Here is a 16,763-nt window from a genome sequence, read left to right as displayed (position 1 = left end):
GCGTCACGGGGGAAAAAGGAACAAGGGTATAATTAATTCAAAAAATTAGAGTTTATCAGAAAAGGTCACTGATAGATAAATGACAGCTGCTGTCTGCCAGGCAGCGCCTCCCCACAGAAGCACAGCGGGCATGCTTCAGAATCCACTCCCCAGCTCTGCCAGCAGCTTGGCTGGGCTGCGCTGAAGCCACTGGGGACTTTGGTGTCTCCTCAGGAGCAGCCCAGCTCCTGCAGGTTTAATTTTGACAGGATTGCTTAAGGTCTGACTGTGCCTCTGGATGGTAAATGGTTTGCAGCAGGAAAGTGACACTCGGATCTACTAAATGTGGAGCCGGTGACCCGTAAGATGTGAAATGTCTAGAGAGGAAGAGACTCAGGCCCAACTCCAGGTCTCCGGGGAAAGTGTTTACTTTTCCACCAAGGAGGCTTTTCTTTCTCACCAGGACATAAGAGGTTTCCTAGAGGAAACAGAACAGGAAGCTTGCTTTGTCCGTGTGTCCAGTGACATACACATTGGCTCCCGCCATTGGTCTCGCTGCCTGTTCTTAGTTCCAAAATCTGTCTGGTAGATAAAGCCCAGGGCAGCAGGGGTTCCGTGGCCATGAAGGAAGGTGTGATCGATGCTACAATTCAAGTCTTTCTCTGTCATTTCTTCTTCCTCAATATATTTTTTTTAATCAGTGCTGATTAGGAATAGACAACAGGTTTTTGTTTTTTGTTTTTGATTTTTTAAAGCAAGCAATAAGAAACAAAATATGCTGACTATTTCCTTGGCTCTGACTCTGGTCCCACTCCCAATAAGACATTAAAAGCCCTGAAATGTCCAAAGGGCAGGCAACAATATTAAGAGGGAAGAAGAAGGAAAGATCTTGCAGTATCTAGAGTCAGGGTCCATCCCTAGAGAAGAAGTGCTAGGGGACAAGTCACTGATTTTTTTTTTCTTTATTAAGAAATTTTCTGCTCACTCTACATACCACCCACAGATCCTCCCACCTCCCTCCTCCCATTTCCTAGCCCTCCCTCCCAAGCCACCCCATAGCCCCACATCCCCCAAATCAGGGTCCCTGGTTCGAACTGTTTGGGCAACTAATGTTTTTAAGGTTTTGTTTTCTGATGTTTTAGAAATAAAAGAGGTAAAAGGTTTAAGGAACTATCAGAGACACACCCAAGGTGGAAGTCCCAATGCGTAACAGGCAGGGCGAGTAGAGTAGCCCCAACACATCCCACCCATTCTCAGCCAAACTCCTTCTTTTAGGGTCCAGTCACGGCCTAGGGAGCAGGGTGTTTATTATGTTGACCTGTTAAGTTAGATGAGAGAAAGTCAAAAAAGTTAGAGAGTGGCCTGTGGGAAGGATGTGCCCACCACAGTGACATTGCTTTTGCAGAAGTGACCAGCTGGATGTGGGCGACTACATCAAAGCCGTGAACGGAATCAACCTGGCCAAATTCCGCCACGACGAGATCATCAGCTTGCTGAAAAATGTCGGGGAAAGAGTGGTCCTGGAGGTGGAGTATGAGCTCCCACCAGTCTGTAAGTAAAAACAACACCCCACCCCACCCTACCCCGCCCCCGCACGGCTGCCTGCCATGGCTTCCCACCCCAGCTGCCTCCTCTTTTTCTCTTGGCCATCCATTAAAGTGATCTATGGATGTGGATACCACTTAAGCTATTTTAATAAACAGTTAATGTAATATTTTTAAAAACCCATCCATATATTGTGCTTATATTTAGGAAAAGCATGTTTACATGCTTTATATTGACCCTTCAGTGGATAAGCTCACACACACAAAAAAAAAAAACCCATAAAAGATGATATCATATCTAATTATTTTTAAGTAGTGATAATGGTAATAAGTGCAGCAGACAGATTTCGAGAGCTTATGAAATCTGGCTTCACTTTTACTTGCTACATATCTTTGAGAAGGTTGCTTAAGCTTTATGCCTCAGTTTTCCCATCTGCAAAATGGAGATCAAGTGACTTGAGTTAGCATTTGTAAAGCACTTAGAACATTGCCTGGCACTCTACAAGTTTTTAATAAATAATAGATCAACCAGTTGAAACTACAAGAGAGGCATGTGTCATCCTTCTTTCCATCCTTTGAAGGTGTCAGACAAGGCTCTCTCAAGTGAGTATTTGAACCCAGCCTGTCTGCCTCCAGAGGCCTCTTGCTCACGTTCATGAGGCATGGCTTCTGCTGTGTGTTATGGCTGCCTGTGCTGAAGCTATGTTCTTCTGGTGTCTCCTCTCCTCTGAGGAGCTGTCACCAGGGATGTGACCCTGGACAGCTCTTTGCTCTTTCTTACCCATGAGGACTTAGATTATTATGAATAGTTGATGATAATCCGTATTCAGCCATGAGCGGATGAGTCTTGACTGTGCTCCAGCCTCGACTACATATTCTGGGAATGTGGGGGACAGCCATGGAGATTGCATTCTATGAGGGTAAGGCAGTATTTAGCAAAAGCCATGATCACCATGTTCCATTCTAAGGGCCAGGGCAAATATGAGGGAAATAAATCAGAAGTAACTGGTAGGATGGGGACTGGACCACAGAGTTAAATAAGGGGTGTTGGGAACAGAAGTCGAGGTGACACAGGTCCAGAACTTGAAGGCAGTGAGGGAAACAGCTGTATGAATTTCTAAAGAAAAAGCTCCAGGGGAAAGAGTCAGTCAGCGATAAGAGCAAAAGGCAAGACAATACCTGTGTATTGTTCTAGAAGCATTGAGGCCAGTGTGGCAAGAGTAGAATGAACAGGAAGAGAATTGAGAGATAAGGTCAGAAATGTGAGGTGGTGCGATCTCGTGGGCCATTGGGAGGATCTTTCACTATGCTCTGAATGATTCGGGAAGCCTGGCCTCAGACAGAGGCAAAACACGATCTCACAGTTCCAGAGGCTCTCTGGTGGCTGGGCTGTAGTCAGAAGCCATGGCAGGAGATACAGGTAGGGAGACACGTTGGGAGAATACTGCAGAGATCGACATGAGAAGTGGGATCGGTGAAGGTGGGGAACAGTCAGATTCTGTATGGTTTGAATGAGGAGCCAATGGGGTTTCCTAATGGATGTGAGGCAGGCTATGAAAAAGTAGAGTCGGGGTCACACCAAGGTTTTGAGCCTGAGCAACTGGAATGATACAGTCACCATTAATGGGGCTGGACATGATTGCAGGGAGAACTGACGTGTTGCAGGGAGGCTGAATACTACATTTGAAGTGTGCTTTTGTCATGGACACGCAGAAATACCAAGGAAAAAGCCAGCAATGTGGGCAAGCAATTTCAATGTAAATTGAGATTGAGGGGTAATACAGAAGGTGTTTGGGAGTCAGGGACCCGATTAAAGCTCTCAGGTTATGTTAAGTTCTCTGAGCCATGGGATGGCCACCTGTCAATGGCTACAGTCACTGCTGAATGTGCTCTGTAGGGATTCAGCAGTGTGATCACATACTTAGGCCATTGTTACATTCTTGGCAAATATTAGCCATTATGACTGTGACCATTATAAGGGCACCATGGTTTCTTTAACTTTCTGAAAGTCAATTTGCCTTTAAATCATTATCTCAAAGCATTTCCAGGAGTTAAGAAAACCAGCTCTATAGAGACGGGGCTCTCATTTATACATTTGCCTTCCACTGGGTGTGTGTATCAGTACAACACATTCTATTCCTAAAGGAATTCCGTATAGTTTAGAGGGTCAGACCCAGAGTGGGGATTTGTCTAGTATCATGGATGATTCACAGCTATGGACTTGGGGAGAATGGGAAGGGATGGTACAGACTGAATGGGAAGAGGACCACCCTGAGCAGAGGGTCCAGCAAGGGAGTAAGAAGATACAGTGGCCTGCTCAGGCTGGACAGGATGGGACTCTCAGATCACAAAGGAAAGGCAAAGATTCCAGGATAGGAAGGCAGCCAGTGAGGCAACGGGAATCAAATGATAAGGTTCCACGGAAGATGTGGGTGTCGACAAATCCTCAAGGGCTTTTAAAACTGTATTGTCAGACTGGTGTGTTTCCAGTAGCATTTGAGAAACTAAACGGAAAATAGATCCAAATAGATCCTCAGACCTATTCACTGGATGCTGTTACTGTTTTCCAAGAGAGAAGATACCCTTGAGCTATACAGCATCTACAGAGTTAAAGAGGAGAAAATTGGTATCCAACATGTTTAGGAGTTAAATCTGCTGAGGCTTGGTACTTAAATAGGTTTGTCTTCCCCATGCAATAAAGCTGACAGGAAGAGAGAAAAATATGCTTTTAAATGCCAAAGTCTTTTTCTTGATAGAATTCAGATGGAAGAGGCCTATCCTCCAAGGATAATCTCTATCTATTTTTCTTATGTTTGGGAAATTAATAATGCCTAGGAGTTCAGAAAGGTTGAAGGCATTAACAAGCCTCTCCTGTCCTTAGCTCAGAACACTAAAACTAAACAGGCCATTGCATCTACCCGAAGCCCACCCAAGCTAGGGTCTCTCTGTCCCCCCACACCGAGAACCACACACCCAGTTCACAGTGCTCTGAGCCTCCGCCAACTCAAGGGCTCAGAGAAAGCTGGGTATGTCTGTCTGTGATCTGAGAGATTAAAAAAAGTAATAATAAAGTCTGACCTTGGGCAATCCATTTATCTTTCCCAAGATTCAGTTTCTCTATGGAAAGGAAGTACTTGGCCTCTCTGTGTTCCATACCTCATTTTAACTTGAAAATTATGTACTGCTTTCAGAACTACTTGGGGAGAATATGAGCAAAGTGTATCCTAGGTATTTATGCATGAAACATTGATCCAAAAAGTGCCTTCCTCGCTCTTGGTTCACATAACCCCAAAGGGATTTTGAAATGCTAAGTAATTCTCAGCCATTTTGAGTTGACACTTAACATTTTATCATCAGCTTAAATAATGAGAAAGAATGTGATTTGGAGATACTCTATTTACTTAAATAGTGTTTCCATTTAAACCTTGGAGTGACAGAGTTTCCCTGCTTAATAATTAAAAAGAGAAATCTGCCAGGTCTTTTTAGCTCCTGTTAAATCACCACCTGAGTGAGACCAGCTGTCTAACAGAAGGAATCCTTTCTCCACTCCAATAGATATGTGAATGATATCACGGTGTGGCCATCTCTCTTCTGACCCTGTGCTCATCACGGTGGGAGTAGTGAAGACGGAAGGATATTGAAAGATTCCCTCCATGTAGTTCACTCTGGAGTTGAGTCTATAGGAACACTTCTCTATAGAGCTCTCCCTGCGGCCCAGGAAAAGAAGAGAGGCCAGCCCATTTGAGCACATTTCTAGCCTCTGCTTGCATCCCATAGCCTCACAGGGGCAAAGCAAGACACATGCACAGGGCAACACAATGACATGGGAAATAGCTCACCTCCTGTTCTTCTGTCGAGGTGGTGAGGATGGAGGAGGAAGGGGTGTTTCACTTGGAGCAATCTCAACAACCGTAGTAAAACAGCTTTCCGGAAACTCGTGCATATTCACAAATAGAAACATGGAACCACAGTACAACTAAAATACTGAGGAGACCTTTTACCTGGCCCTTTAACCCTTTGCCTAAGCCTCTTTATTACATCTCTGCAGAATAATGAGTAACAGTTACATGGTCAACACAATGAAACTGATACTGGGTGTGAAAATTAAATCGACAAGGACCAGTAGTGTGAATAAAAACTATAAAGATGCAATATGTTTTGTTAATTATATTAAAATGTTGCCAATGATAACATCATTCCCATCATTGTAAATGGTGTAAAGTGGGGTGTGAATGATCTGAAGCTGTGAGTGATACCAAAGTCTTCATACAGACTGAATTCGACTATAAGAATTTTGTGGTCAGCTACAGAAAGCAAAAACAAAATGAAAATTCCAGTACTTCACATTCCCAGAACAGACATCCAGCCAGCAAGCACAGGTGGCCCAGAGCTGGGATTTGGTTGTGCATGATTGAGAGATAATTTAATGATTAAATGAAATAATATTTGCAAAGCCTTTTTTTGCTGAATTCTGGGCACACAGTAGATGCTCATCAGGTATTTCTCACCACGTCTTTGCCTTCCTCACACCCATAAAATGAAAATATCGTGTTCAAAACTAGTATCTTCAAGTGGCTTGTTGGGTCATAGAGATAAGAAGTCCTTTAGTTCAAGTCCAGTTTTGTTCCTCATTTAATTAAAACTATTCCTCAATTTTTTCATCTGTTTGTATATACTGTTGCTAGTTGATTAGAGTAAACTGAAATTCTCCTGAAAGCAAGGAGATGGCATTCAATTAAATCAGCCATATAGCAAAGCATTTGTTTAGCTATGCATTTGTGCTGCTTGTCAGCATATCCAGGTTTTTCCTCTACTTTATGCCCAACCTGGTAGTTGGCAGATCAACTGTACCAGCCTGATTCTATGAGTTTAAATGCATACCTTTTTATTACTGTTCCTACAGGATCCCTTTGAGGGTTTAGTGCTTCCAATTGTTAAAAATAACTACAATTAATGCTTAATTAAAACCACTAGCTAGTTGTACAAATGGTGAGATGAGGTTGATTTTTAGTGGTTCTTTAAAACTATGTGCAGATGCTCCTTGACTTTGGATGGAGTTATGTCTTGAGAAACCCATCTAGAGTTGAAACCATTGTGAAGTAACAGTACTTTTAGCAAGCCTAACCGACCGAACATCTCAGCCTGACCCACGTGAAATGTGCTCATGCCACTTAAATGTGCCTAGTTTTCAGTAAAAGTATTAGCGCAGACTGATTTTATAATTAAGTGCCAAATAGCTCATGTCGTTTGTTGAATACTGCACAGAGAGTGAGAATAAAGTTATACTGTGAGTGCATTTCACACCACAGTAAAGCCAACATGTTGTAACTCAAGCATCATAAGTCATGGGTTTTGTATTAGTAGCTTTATGTAAGAAACATACTAAGATCTAGTAACAGTATAAAATGTGTTATTGGTAATAACTATGGCTATAGACGTCATTATATGTTTTTTGACATAGGTTCTCACTATGTAGCCCAGACTGTCCTTTAAATCACTCTGTAGCCCAGGTTAGCCTTGAACTTGCAATTCTCCTGCCTCAACCTCCCCAGTGCTATGATTACAAGCATGCTCCACCATTCCCAGCTTCCCATGTACAACGTTATAAAGGATCAGAAGCCAACTACTTCTGCATAGTACACAAGTTCTTCCTGGTTCGCCAACAAAATCATCCCTGCCCTCGTCATGTTAAAATACTAATTTGTGGAATTTTTTTTTCATGTAGCAATAGTATATCATACAATCAGAATCACTCACTATTTCCCTAAGGCAGTTTCACAGAATATTTTAGTGACTTATGCCTTTACATGACGGATGCTCACATGTGTGATATAATGTAATTAGAGACCGCAACTTGGCAGTGCAATTTCATTTGGTGAAATGAAAGCAATAAGAGGCAAAGAACAGAACACAGTGAGAACAGGCAAATTTAAGCACATCTCTGTCGTCACATTTTGAATGTCCTTAGGATTTTTTTTTTAGCTCTCCATGTTTCATTTGGGCCGCTGGCATCATCTTCAAACAGCTGTCCGCGTGTCAGAACATCTATTTGCAGCAGCAATCTATTGATTGTAATCCGAGAGGAATGAGTTTTCTTCATATTCCAGCTTCAAGACGAAAAATGATTGCAGAAATTATTTCCTAAGCTTTGCAATAGTCATATTGCTTTTGTTTTTCACAAAGGGAAACGTTTCTATTTATTGAAGATTGCCTTGCTTGCTATGGAGACTTTAAGCAACATAAATATCACCCCCTGTCTAGGATTTGTCTCTACAGAAGGAAGGAACTAGCTCTGACCTTGTTTCTATATGGAACAACATGGGTCATTTATATGGATAACTACTCACAGTCTCTGTATGGCATTACAATTCTTTTTTCTCAGACTTCATTGGTACTATGGCTTTTTTTTATTCAAAATAAATTATTTGCCACAGAACTTGCAAGCCTATTACGTCACATTGAAAAGGTTATCATAGAAATGTTATTACAACCTTAAACTTACGCTTTACCATCTCGTTCCCATATGCAGCTGTACAAGGGCCGAGTGTTATGTTCCGAACAGTGGAGGTCACTTTGCACAAGGAAGGCAACACCTTCGGTTTTGTCATACGAGGTAGGTGGTTACCAACGACGGGCCTTCCGAGACTCCTAGAGAACTTCTTGGTGAGATACTAGAAGGCACCTTGAAAAGCTGACCTTTCCATGAGTTAAAAATATACCACTAAGCAAATAAGACCGTGACAAAGAATCAACAGATTCCAAATGATCAACTTTGGTTTTAGCCCAGTAGTACAGAGCAAGTAGCTACTTTTCGTAGACCTGGCCAGCTCCCTCTGATCATACTGACGTAGCACTTTCCAGTGTTCCTTTGTTCTTGTGTCTGGTCTGTATTACTGAATCAAAAATATTGATAGGTGTGGCTTAATTTAATACCTAAGGATTAAGCAACTCAGTTTAAATTACTTTCTTTTGGAATACATTTTATTATTGCAGCTTTCTAAAAATGGACCAAAGATAATCTAATCCTTGGGGTACCCGTGTGTATCAATTCAACCTATCTCATTATGGGATGGCATTGATACTGAAGAGTTCAAGTGACTCCATTAATTCTGAACTATGACTCCGTGTTTTTATGACTTTGTTTTTCTTATTAGTGGTTTCACCCCTGAAAGACTATTGCAACTTTAGCAGCTCTTAATCCATAGTGTGATAATGAGATTCAATAATTACGTATGCATCAGGAAATTTTAACACTACCAATTTGGGGGAGTAGGGAGATTTTCCCTGCTGTTGTTTCCTATAACAATGTACTTTACATGAGTAAGACTTCTGTCCAAATGATTGATAAAGTATTAATTAATATTAACAAGCATCTTAGCATATCTATATGCATTAAACACTAAAACAGTCGTGTTCACTTGGACAAGTTTTTCTTTATAGCGGAGCTCTGAATGTTTAATTCTACTCTGGGCCAGCCATTGAGCAAACCAATCCCTCAATGAAACATTTACTAAGTACATACCTTCATGTCAGCATAGCAATAAGTGCTATGGAATCGTAAGACAATGACCCTACCTCAAGGCATTAAGGTCAATGAATTGAAGACACAAGCTGACAACTTCCACTAAGTGAGTAAAACAGAAGATAAACTAGGAGTTTATTATATGACTTAGCTTGCTGGTTATGATGGTTTTCTGGTTATAAAACTTTTCTGGCCAAACCCTCTTCTTAAGAGTTATGATAGGTTCCAAGGCCTGGTTACTAACCAGAACCATTCTTAAATTTCTTATAAAAATAGACAAGATATAGTAGAAACTCTCCCAATAAGGTATTTAGGCTGAAGGATGGTGTATGCAAATCTTCTTCCCTTAAAGCCATAAGGGAAATGCTTTTGAAACACGGGCAAAAATTCCTAATTATTGAATAAGTGCAACAAAGATTCCTTTTGCTATACACATTCATCCCTAGTTACTGTAAGATTAACAAATAACAAGTCAAATTGCTAATGAAAGACCTGAGCCAACAACAATTTATCATTACAAAATAAAATGGATAGATGCAACTGAATTCCACATGTAATATTACCAAAATATCCTTCAAACAGTTTTCGGGAATTTCAAAAGTTTATGTGTGTACATGCACAGGAGATAGACCAGAGGCTGAAATGCTAGCTGATACACAGGCACTTCATACAGGAAAGGATGAGTGGCCCATGAAGTCAGTGTTCTTTTCTTGAATTTGTGTGATTATAGGGGCTCTTCTGATTTTAAAGTCTTTGTAGTAATGAACCGGGTTTAGCCGATGACTGCCACATTTGTACAGACTTTAGAATTTTCCTTGATACACTGGTTAAACATAAAAATTTGCAGTTTTACATAATTTTATATTTTAAAAATCATCTTGAAGCCCATCTCTAGAGAGCTTATCTGATTAATAGGTAGCCACAACCCACCCACTAAGGGTCATTGGCTAATCAGAATGAGACAGTGTGATGGGTACAATATTAGCACATCTAATATTTTTGACAGCGGCAATCTTGGCTAAATTTGGGTCAGATAAATAGATAAAGCAGATAAGTCAGGATAGAGGTGGGCACTGCAGACAGAACATTGCCATTCAATGCTGGAGAATTTATTCTTCACCTCTTCTGATGAAAATGTGAACTTTGTTAGCAGAGGGATGAAATTCGTTTCTAACAAGAAAAAAAAAATCTTGGTTCCTGAGAAGAGAATAGTCTTCCTGTAGAACAAAGGGTGATGCCTCCATGTGAACTTTAGAGAGTTCATTCCTGGGACCAAAGGACATTCTCTGAGTCAGCAAGATGGCTCACCTGGTAAAGATGCTTGCCAACCAGCCTGCTGACCTCAGTTGGATCCTGGGAGCCCACATGTAGAAAGAAAGAACTGACTCCTGCAAGTTATCCTCTGACCTCCACATACATCTGCAAACTAAAATAATTTAAAATGTTAGAAACAACTGAAAGAACAAAGTTTATTTTTAAAGAGCACCGGGTTGCCAAGCTGGCACAGTACACTGGCCAAGGACACTTAGCCATTCCCATGGTTAAAGCTGGACAGAGTCCTGCTCAGTCTAACACACATGCACGATATTCACATTTGGTCTCTACGGTGGTACTGGCATTGGCTTTGTTTTCTGGAGCTAAATATTGAACCTGGGGTCTCATGCATGCTCAGCTCCTCTGCCATGAGCTCCAATTCCAGCCCAGGCACTAACATTTTTAAAAAGCATCTCTGATGATGCTGATGTGTGTTCATTATAACCAGTGAACATCACTCATCTGAGGTGCCTGTTTTGCATTACAAGTCCAAACTTCCTAGAACCTAAGTGCCTTATTTAGTGCATTATTTCATTAATGATAAAATGTCAACTATCAAGAATTTTAGAACTCAATTAGCATGCCTTCCATGTTTTGGATTTAAATTTGGATCTGAGAAAATTATGGGAAGGTTTCTTGCTGGCTTCAGCATGCACCCTTTTCCAAATCAGTTCCCTCATAGAAGAGCAAATGTACCTTAGGAATACCTTGCAAAAGCAGATGCTTCTTAACCTTTCTCTTGGGCTGGATTCCTTTCATTTGCCTCCCCTTGTGCCAAGCTTGGGAAACAACAGTCTGCTACATGACACACTCGTTGCAGAAGAGCCGGTGATGGCCTTCATATTTATCAGATACTGGCAAACTGGAGACTGCTCCTGTGATTTCCCAGGATGACAACAGGAAAGGAACTCAGGTCGCAGAAAGAATAAAAAGTAGGAAATACTAAGCATTAAATAGAGGGGTCTAGTAGGGGGAGAACTACCATTTTCAGCTTTGGGAAAACTTGTTTGCAGAAAAGAGAGAGAGAGAGAGAGAGAGAGAGAGAGAGAGAGAGAGAGAGAGAGAGAGAGAGAGAGAGAGAATACTCCAGTCTATATAACAAGGGCCAATGTATGACTGGAAAGGTGTCAGCTGACTATTAGGAAAGATGTTGTATACTCTCTCCTGTCCAGATGTGGGGTGAGCTGCCTCAGACCTAGTGAGTGGCCCATCACTGGTGGCCCCAAGCACATGCTGGGGAGCACAGATGAAGGAAATTGTACAAACTAGTTCTGGGTCAAAAAGAAAACTTCCCAGGGATTATCTTCCATCTGAAGCTTTACATTCTAGTAAACTACAAACGCCTCTAGAGAAATTTCTCTTGTGCAAAATTTGAATTCCCATTGCAAGTCTTCCCCGGTAGTTTAAACACTATACTTTTGCTATACTTTTGATAGGGGCCATTTAAGCCACTTTGTTGTATTCTAGACAGGATCATAGTCTATAACCCAGGCAATCCCAGAACATACTACACAGCCCATAGACCAGGCTGACTTCATACTCATGAGGATTCCCCCTGCCTCAGCTTCCCAAGTGCTAGAATCATAATTGTGTGCCACCACACTTTTCCTTCTTTCTTTAACCACTTGGCCCTTTTCTTGAGTTTTTTTTCTTCAATATATGGTTGAAGACCTGCTTCCTCGTCTATGCTATTGGCCATGTTGCTCAGCATGAGGTGTGTATACCTGTGCATTGTTTATGACTGGGAGATGGTCTCATCGGACCAGGAGTTTTAATTCATAAGCCCCAGGCCATTCCAGTCGTCAGGTATCTTCTATCATTCTGATTACTGCTTGTATTTATTAAGAGGTAGAAAGGTGGTGACTTCAAAACATTCTGCCTAAAATGAATAAACGCTTTAGAGGTTTTACATGCCGGAGGGCAAGTTGCACATTCTCCTCCGTATATCCACAAATATACTGCTACATCTCCACTGGCACTTTGTAAGGAGTTTTTCTTTTCCTTTTTCTTTTTTAAGGCAATAATGAGAGCCTTTTAAAGTTGTCTTCCTCTTTTTTATTATTTTTTATATTTTTCTCCCAGGGGGAGCACACGATGACAGAAATAAGTCTCGTCCGGTTGTGATAACCTGTGTCCGTCCCGGAGGGCCTGCTGACAGGTAAACTCCATCTTTCTCTGTCATTATCCAAACTAGATTGAAGATGACAGCCGGGGACTCAGAAGGAGAACATGATTAATTGTAACAGCTCGATGTCGAGTATGTATGTGAGAATGTGAAAGCGCCAAGAGTTGGAGCTGCGAGGAAGTAAGGTTTTGCCTCCAGACTCTTCCTTTCCTGTGCGTTCTCTCTGGCCAGTACTTGGTTCGGAGCTCAGCTCCCTCCCTCGTAGACGTAGACAACCCTGGCAGCCTTTCAGGTTTGTTTGCTTAGCAAAAGGTGTTTTGGGTGGCCTGACTCACTAGAAGCACTCCAAGGCACAGAGTTGGCCTGCATCCTTCTGCACTGCCGTTCCCGTCTGGGAAGAAGGATCAGTGCCGTGACTCTTAGGATCAACAGCATCCTCGTACCATAGCGTCACCTCGTGGTGATGACCCTGTACATCACAGGGGAACGACATTTAGTCAGATGGAAGAAATTTTGTCAATCTAACGATTTCCCTTCCTTGAGAATTTGAGTATGTGAAGAGAAAGTGTTCTTAGATGTTTGCTCATAAGCCTCGCTGGGTCCCAGGTAAACTCACAATCTAGGTGTCTCTGGGGATGCCTCTGTCTGTGTTGTTTTCTGATGGCAAAAGCAAACTCTAGAATAACAGATGAACACAACTCCTTCCACAGATGCTGTTAAAGGATGGGAAACAGATACACTAATTGCTTCTGTCTCTCCATTTAGAATCAACATGGATTGTTAAACCTTTTGGGGAGGAAGTCATTATCATAAATACTATTTATGAAGCACTTTCTATATTCCAGAAAGTATGCTGCCTGTTTGGTGAATATTGTATTATTTTAGTCTTACAATCACCCTGTAAATGAGGCATTTTTTTTTTTTCATTTTCTCACAGCTGACCAAACAAAGACTTAGGATAGTTAAGACAGACATTAAAACGGACTAGGGTACATGTTCAGGTGTGTTTTCCTCCGGAACTCATGCTGTGAGCTCACTTCTAAGGAAGATGATATTTCCTATAAAATAAGGAAATGTGGAGATACTGGATTCTCCACTGTGCCAGCATCTAGCGTCTGTTTGCCTTTGCAGAGGACCACACTAACTACAAACTTCAGAGAGTTTCACCTTTTCCCTTTCCCATGCTTCTCTTGGGGACTGCTCTTTCCAAAGAAAATAGATGTATACACATTTCTCATCCATCTTAACAGTTAGGGTTAACAGGAATGTCAGGAGCAAATTACAAATTATCGTCAAGTAAAGTTAGAACGCAAAGAAACATGGCACTAAATATTAAACTTTAGTTATATGCTTAGAATCATCTAACTGAAAGATGTTTGTTTTAGAGATCACTTATAGCCTCCCCCATTCATCAGGCTGCTTTTTGTCTTTCTCGTCTCGCGCCCTTCCCCCAAGAAGAGACAGCCATCAGGGGGCTACTTTGACTCTGTACCCATGGTGCCACTAATGTCCTCTCATCCTCTCCAGGTGCCTTAAAACTCTGAGTTCACAGCAGGGAGAGTGTTCTTTGCCTGCCTCGTCCCAGGCAGGTGAGGCTGGATTGGCATAATGATTGCCAAATGGCTTCCTAACTCAATAGGGAAATTTACAGACTAGGAGAATTCCCACCAGCACGCCCTGTCACATTTGGGTTCACGGCTAATAAATGGGATGAAATTAGAAGGCTTCTCTGTTCAACTTGACTTTGGGGGAAAATAGGTGAATGCTATTTCCTGGGCTCCCGTAAATCAATTTTCGACTTCAAGTGAAAGCCTGCAAGAGGGAAAATGTGCCTTTCTTACTTGCGTCCTCCAAGAGTTAACTGTGGGTGACCAGGTTATTTGCTAATATGCGGTTATTTTCTCATTACTGGTTTTTCGTATTACAGCAATTTCCTGTCCGGGCTTACCTCTCTACACTCTCCCTGTCATTCTCGATGCCTGAAGAGAATGCAAATGGGCTGGATGGCAGAATGCACGGGAAAGCATGAATCTGGCTAAGTGGCTATTAAAACGGAGCCCCATTATGCTCAATTAATCAAGACTGTTCCTTTACTCTCTCCCTAGAGAGGGCACCATTAAACCTGGAGACAGGTTGCTCAGTGTGGACGGGATTCGGCTTCTTGGAACCACCCATGCTGAGGCCATGAGCATTCTTAAGCAGTGTGGACAAGAGGCGACGCTCCTGATAGAATACGATGTCTCCGTGATGGGTATGTGTGAAGCCCCAAGGGTGTGACCTCTTGAGCTCTACTTTGTGCCAGCTGTCCATTCCTAAAAAGCCACCTAGGGTCAGCTGTGACGGTCTGCCCTCTCCTAGTAGCTAGGATTTCATGGGTCCACGTTTACTCTGCGTTCAGGAAGAGGTGACTTCTGCTTTTCAGCTGTGCAGAGTTCTTGTCCACCGTTTGACGTCTCAGTCTCTCAGTGTTTGACCTAGCAATCAGCTCTTCCACACAAATTATACTCTTCTGTATATTTTTTTTAAAAAAAAAAGAAGTAAACTATTTTTACCTCCCAGAATCACATAACTTGGAAGCTCTGGCTTTCTGATTTTTTCATGTCACTGCAAGATAGCCCTAGCAGCCAGAAGTCTGGAGAGTAAAATGGCAAAAAAAAGCCAGACGAGTTTCTCCTCAAAAATTCCTAATGATTTTAACTCAGAGTAAATGCTGGTAACTCCATGAGTCTCTATGTGTAGGAATAAGGTCCACTTTCTACGCTTGTAGAGGAGACAAGAATGCTTGAATGAGACAAAGAGAGAACATTTCTTCTGTACAGCTCTTCTTCTCCTGGTGTACACACCCACCCATTTTCTTACAAACAACACAATTTTAATCTTCTTTATGGCTGGATAAAACTCTGTCTCCCTCTCTCTATATCTCTCTCTTTCTCTCTCTCTCTCTCTCTCTCTCTCTCTCTCTCTCTCTCTCTCTCTCTCTCTCTCTGTGTGTGTGTGTGTGTGTGTGTGTGTGTGTGTGTGTGTGTGTGTATTCAAGTGGAAGCAGTTCTATTTAGGGAAAGGAAGAGGACTAACAAGATGGGCCAGGGGAGGCCTGAGAGGGACTATGGGCTGATTATAGTCAAAGCGCACAACAGATACTTGAATGGCAGTGTCTTTATAAACCCGTCACTAGATGCATGGTGAATATACACCAATAAGTTTTCTATTTCTCCAAGTAGATTATATTTAGCAGACAAAGAAAACAATAGGCGCTCATCTGTGATAGAATTAGATGTAGGACATTTTCTTTCCTAAAGCATATGAGAATTCCTTCTTCACCCAGCACCCAGTATTCCTGTATAGTTCATCCCGTTCATTCCAGAGTGTGTGCCCTGGGGTCTCACTGTACATTTAATACACACTTCCCGGATGGATAATTATGAAGCACCTTTTCCCTGGCCACTGGAAGATGACTGTTAACTACTTTTCCCGTACCCATTTCTTAGGAAGTATGTATGCTCATGTACAATTTTGGTACCGATATCTCATCTTAGAATTGATACATTGCTAATGACTTAGATGAAAAGTTTTGGCAGTTTCAGTGATCTGCTTTCAAAAGCTTTGAAGATATACATTTTTCTTAGCTGGGGTTTATTCAGACCGTGTTGACATTTTAATGAAATCAACAGGGTTGAAGGAATGACTCTCAGGAAAAGTAAGGATTCCGTTTTGAACGTTAAATCAGAGATATTTATTATTACCCAAGAAGAGCTGTGAGTGAACCACTTTTAGCCCAAAGCTGAACACATAGGTCGGAGTAAGAGATGAAACTCCAGCATCTTCCTTAAATGCAGGAGGTTGAGGGAAATGTGAGAAGAATGATCTTGGACAAAATGACAGGAGTTCCGAAGGCAGTTCTCAGGTCAGCCAGTAGCTGACCATCAGCAGAGTAAAGAGACTGCACAGGAAGTTAAGAGAAGCCATCAGTGATGGACACGGCGAACCACGGCAGCTTAGAGTCGTGGAGGTCACACTTCTCCTGTGTCTTAGTTAGGGTTTCTATTGCTGTGAAGAGACGCCATGACCATGGAAACTCTTATAAAGGAAAACATCTAGTTGGGGTGGCTGACAGTTTCAGAGGTTTAGTCCATTATCATCACGGCGGGAAGCATGGCGGCATGCAGGCAGACGTGGTGCTGGAGAAGGAGCTGAGAGTTCTACATCCAAATCAGCAGGCGGGGGGGGGGGGCACACTAGGCCTGGCTTGAGCATCTGAGACCTCAAAGCCCACCCCCTA

At 42.1% G+C, this 16,763-nt stretch overlaps 1 protein-coding gene across 13 annotated transcripts in view; it reads left to right on the top strand.

Annotated features, from left to right (window-relative positions):
- Window positions 1-16,763, top strand: part of Grip1 (glutamate receptor interacting protein 1) — a 649,740-nt gene that overhangs the window by 492,288 nt on the left and 140,689 nt on the right. For all 13 annotated transcript variants that reach the window (XM_037196738.1, XM_028869613.2, XM_028869622.2 and 10 more), the window contains 4 exons: window positions 1,385-1,530; window positions 8,053-8,136; window positions 12,442-12,517; window positions 14,590-14,735. In XM_037196738.1, the coding sequence (XP_037052633.1) occupies window positions 1,385-1,530; window positions 8,053-8,136; window positions 12,442-12,517; window positions 14,590-14,735 (452 nt within the window). The remainder of the gene's footprint in view (window positions 1-1,384; window positions 1,531-8,052; window positions 8,137-12,441; window positions 12,518-14,589; window positions 14,736-16,763) is intronic.

The sequence above is a fragment of the Peromyscus leucopus genome, chromosome 18 (assembly GCF_004664715.2).
Source record: "Peromyscus leucopus breed LL Stock chromosome 18, UCI_PerLeu_2.1, whole genome shotgun sequence".
NCBI classification, from domain to species: domain Eukaryota; kingdom Metazoa; phylum Chordata; class Mammalia; order Rodentia; family Cricetidae; genus Peromyscus; species Peromyscus leucopus.
Note: the sequence above shows the minus strand (reverse complement) of the source record. Positions and strands in the feature narration are given on the sequence as shown.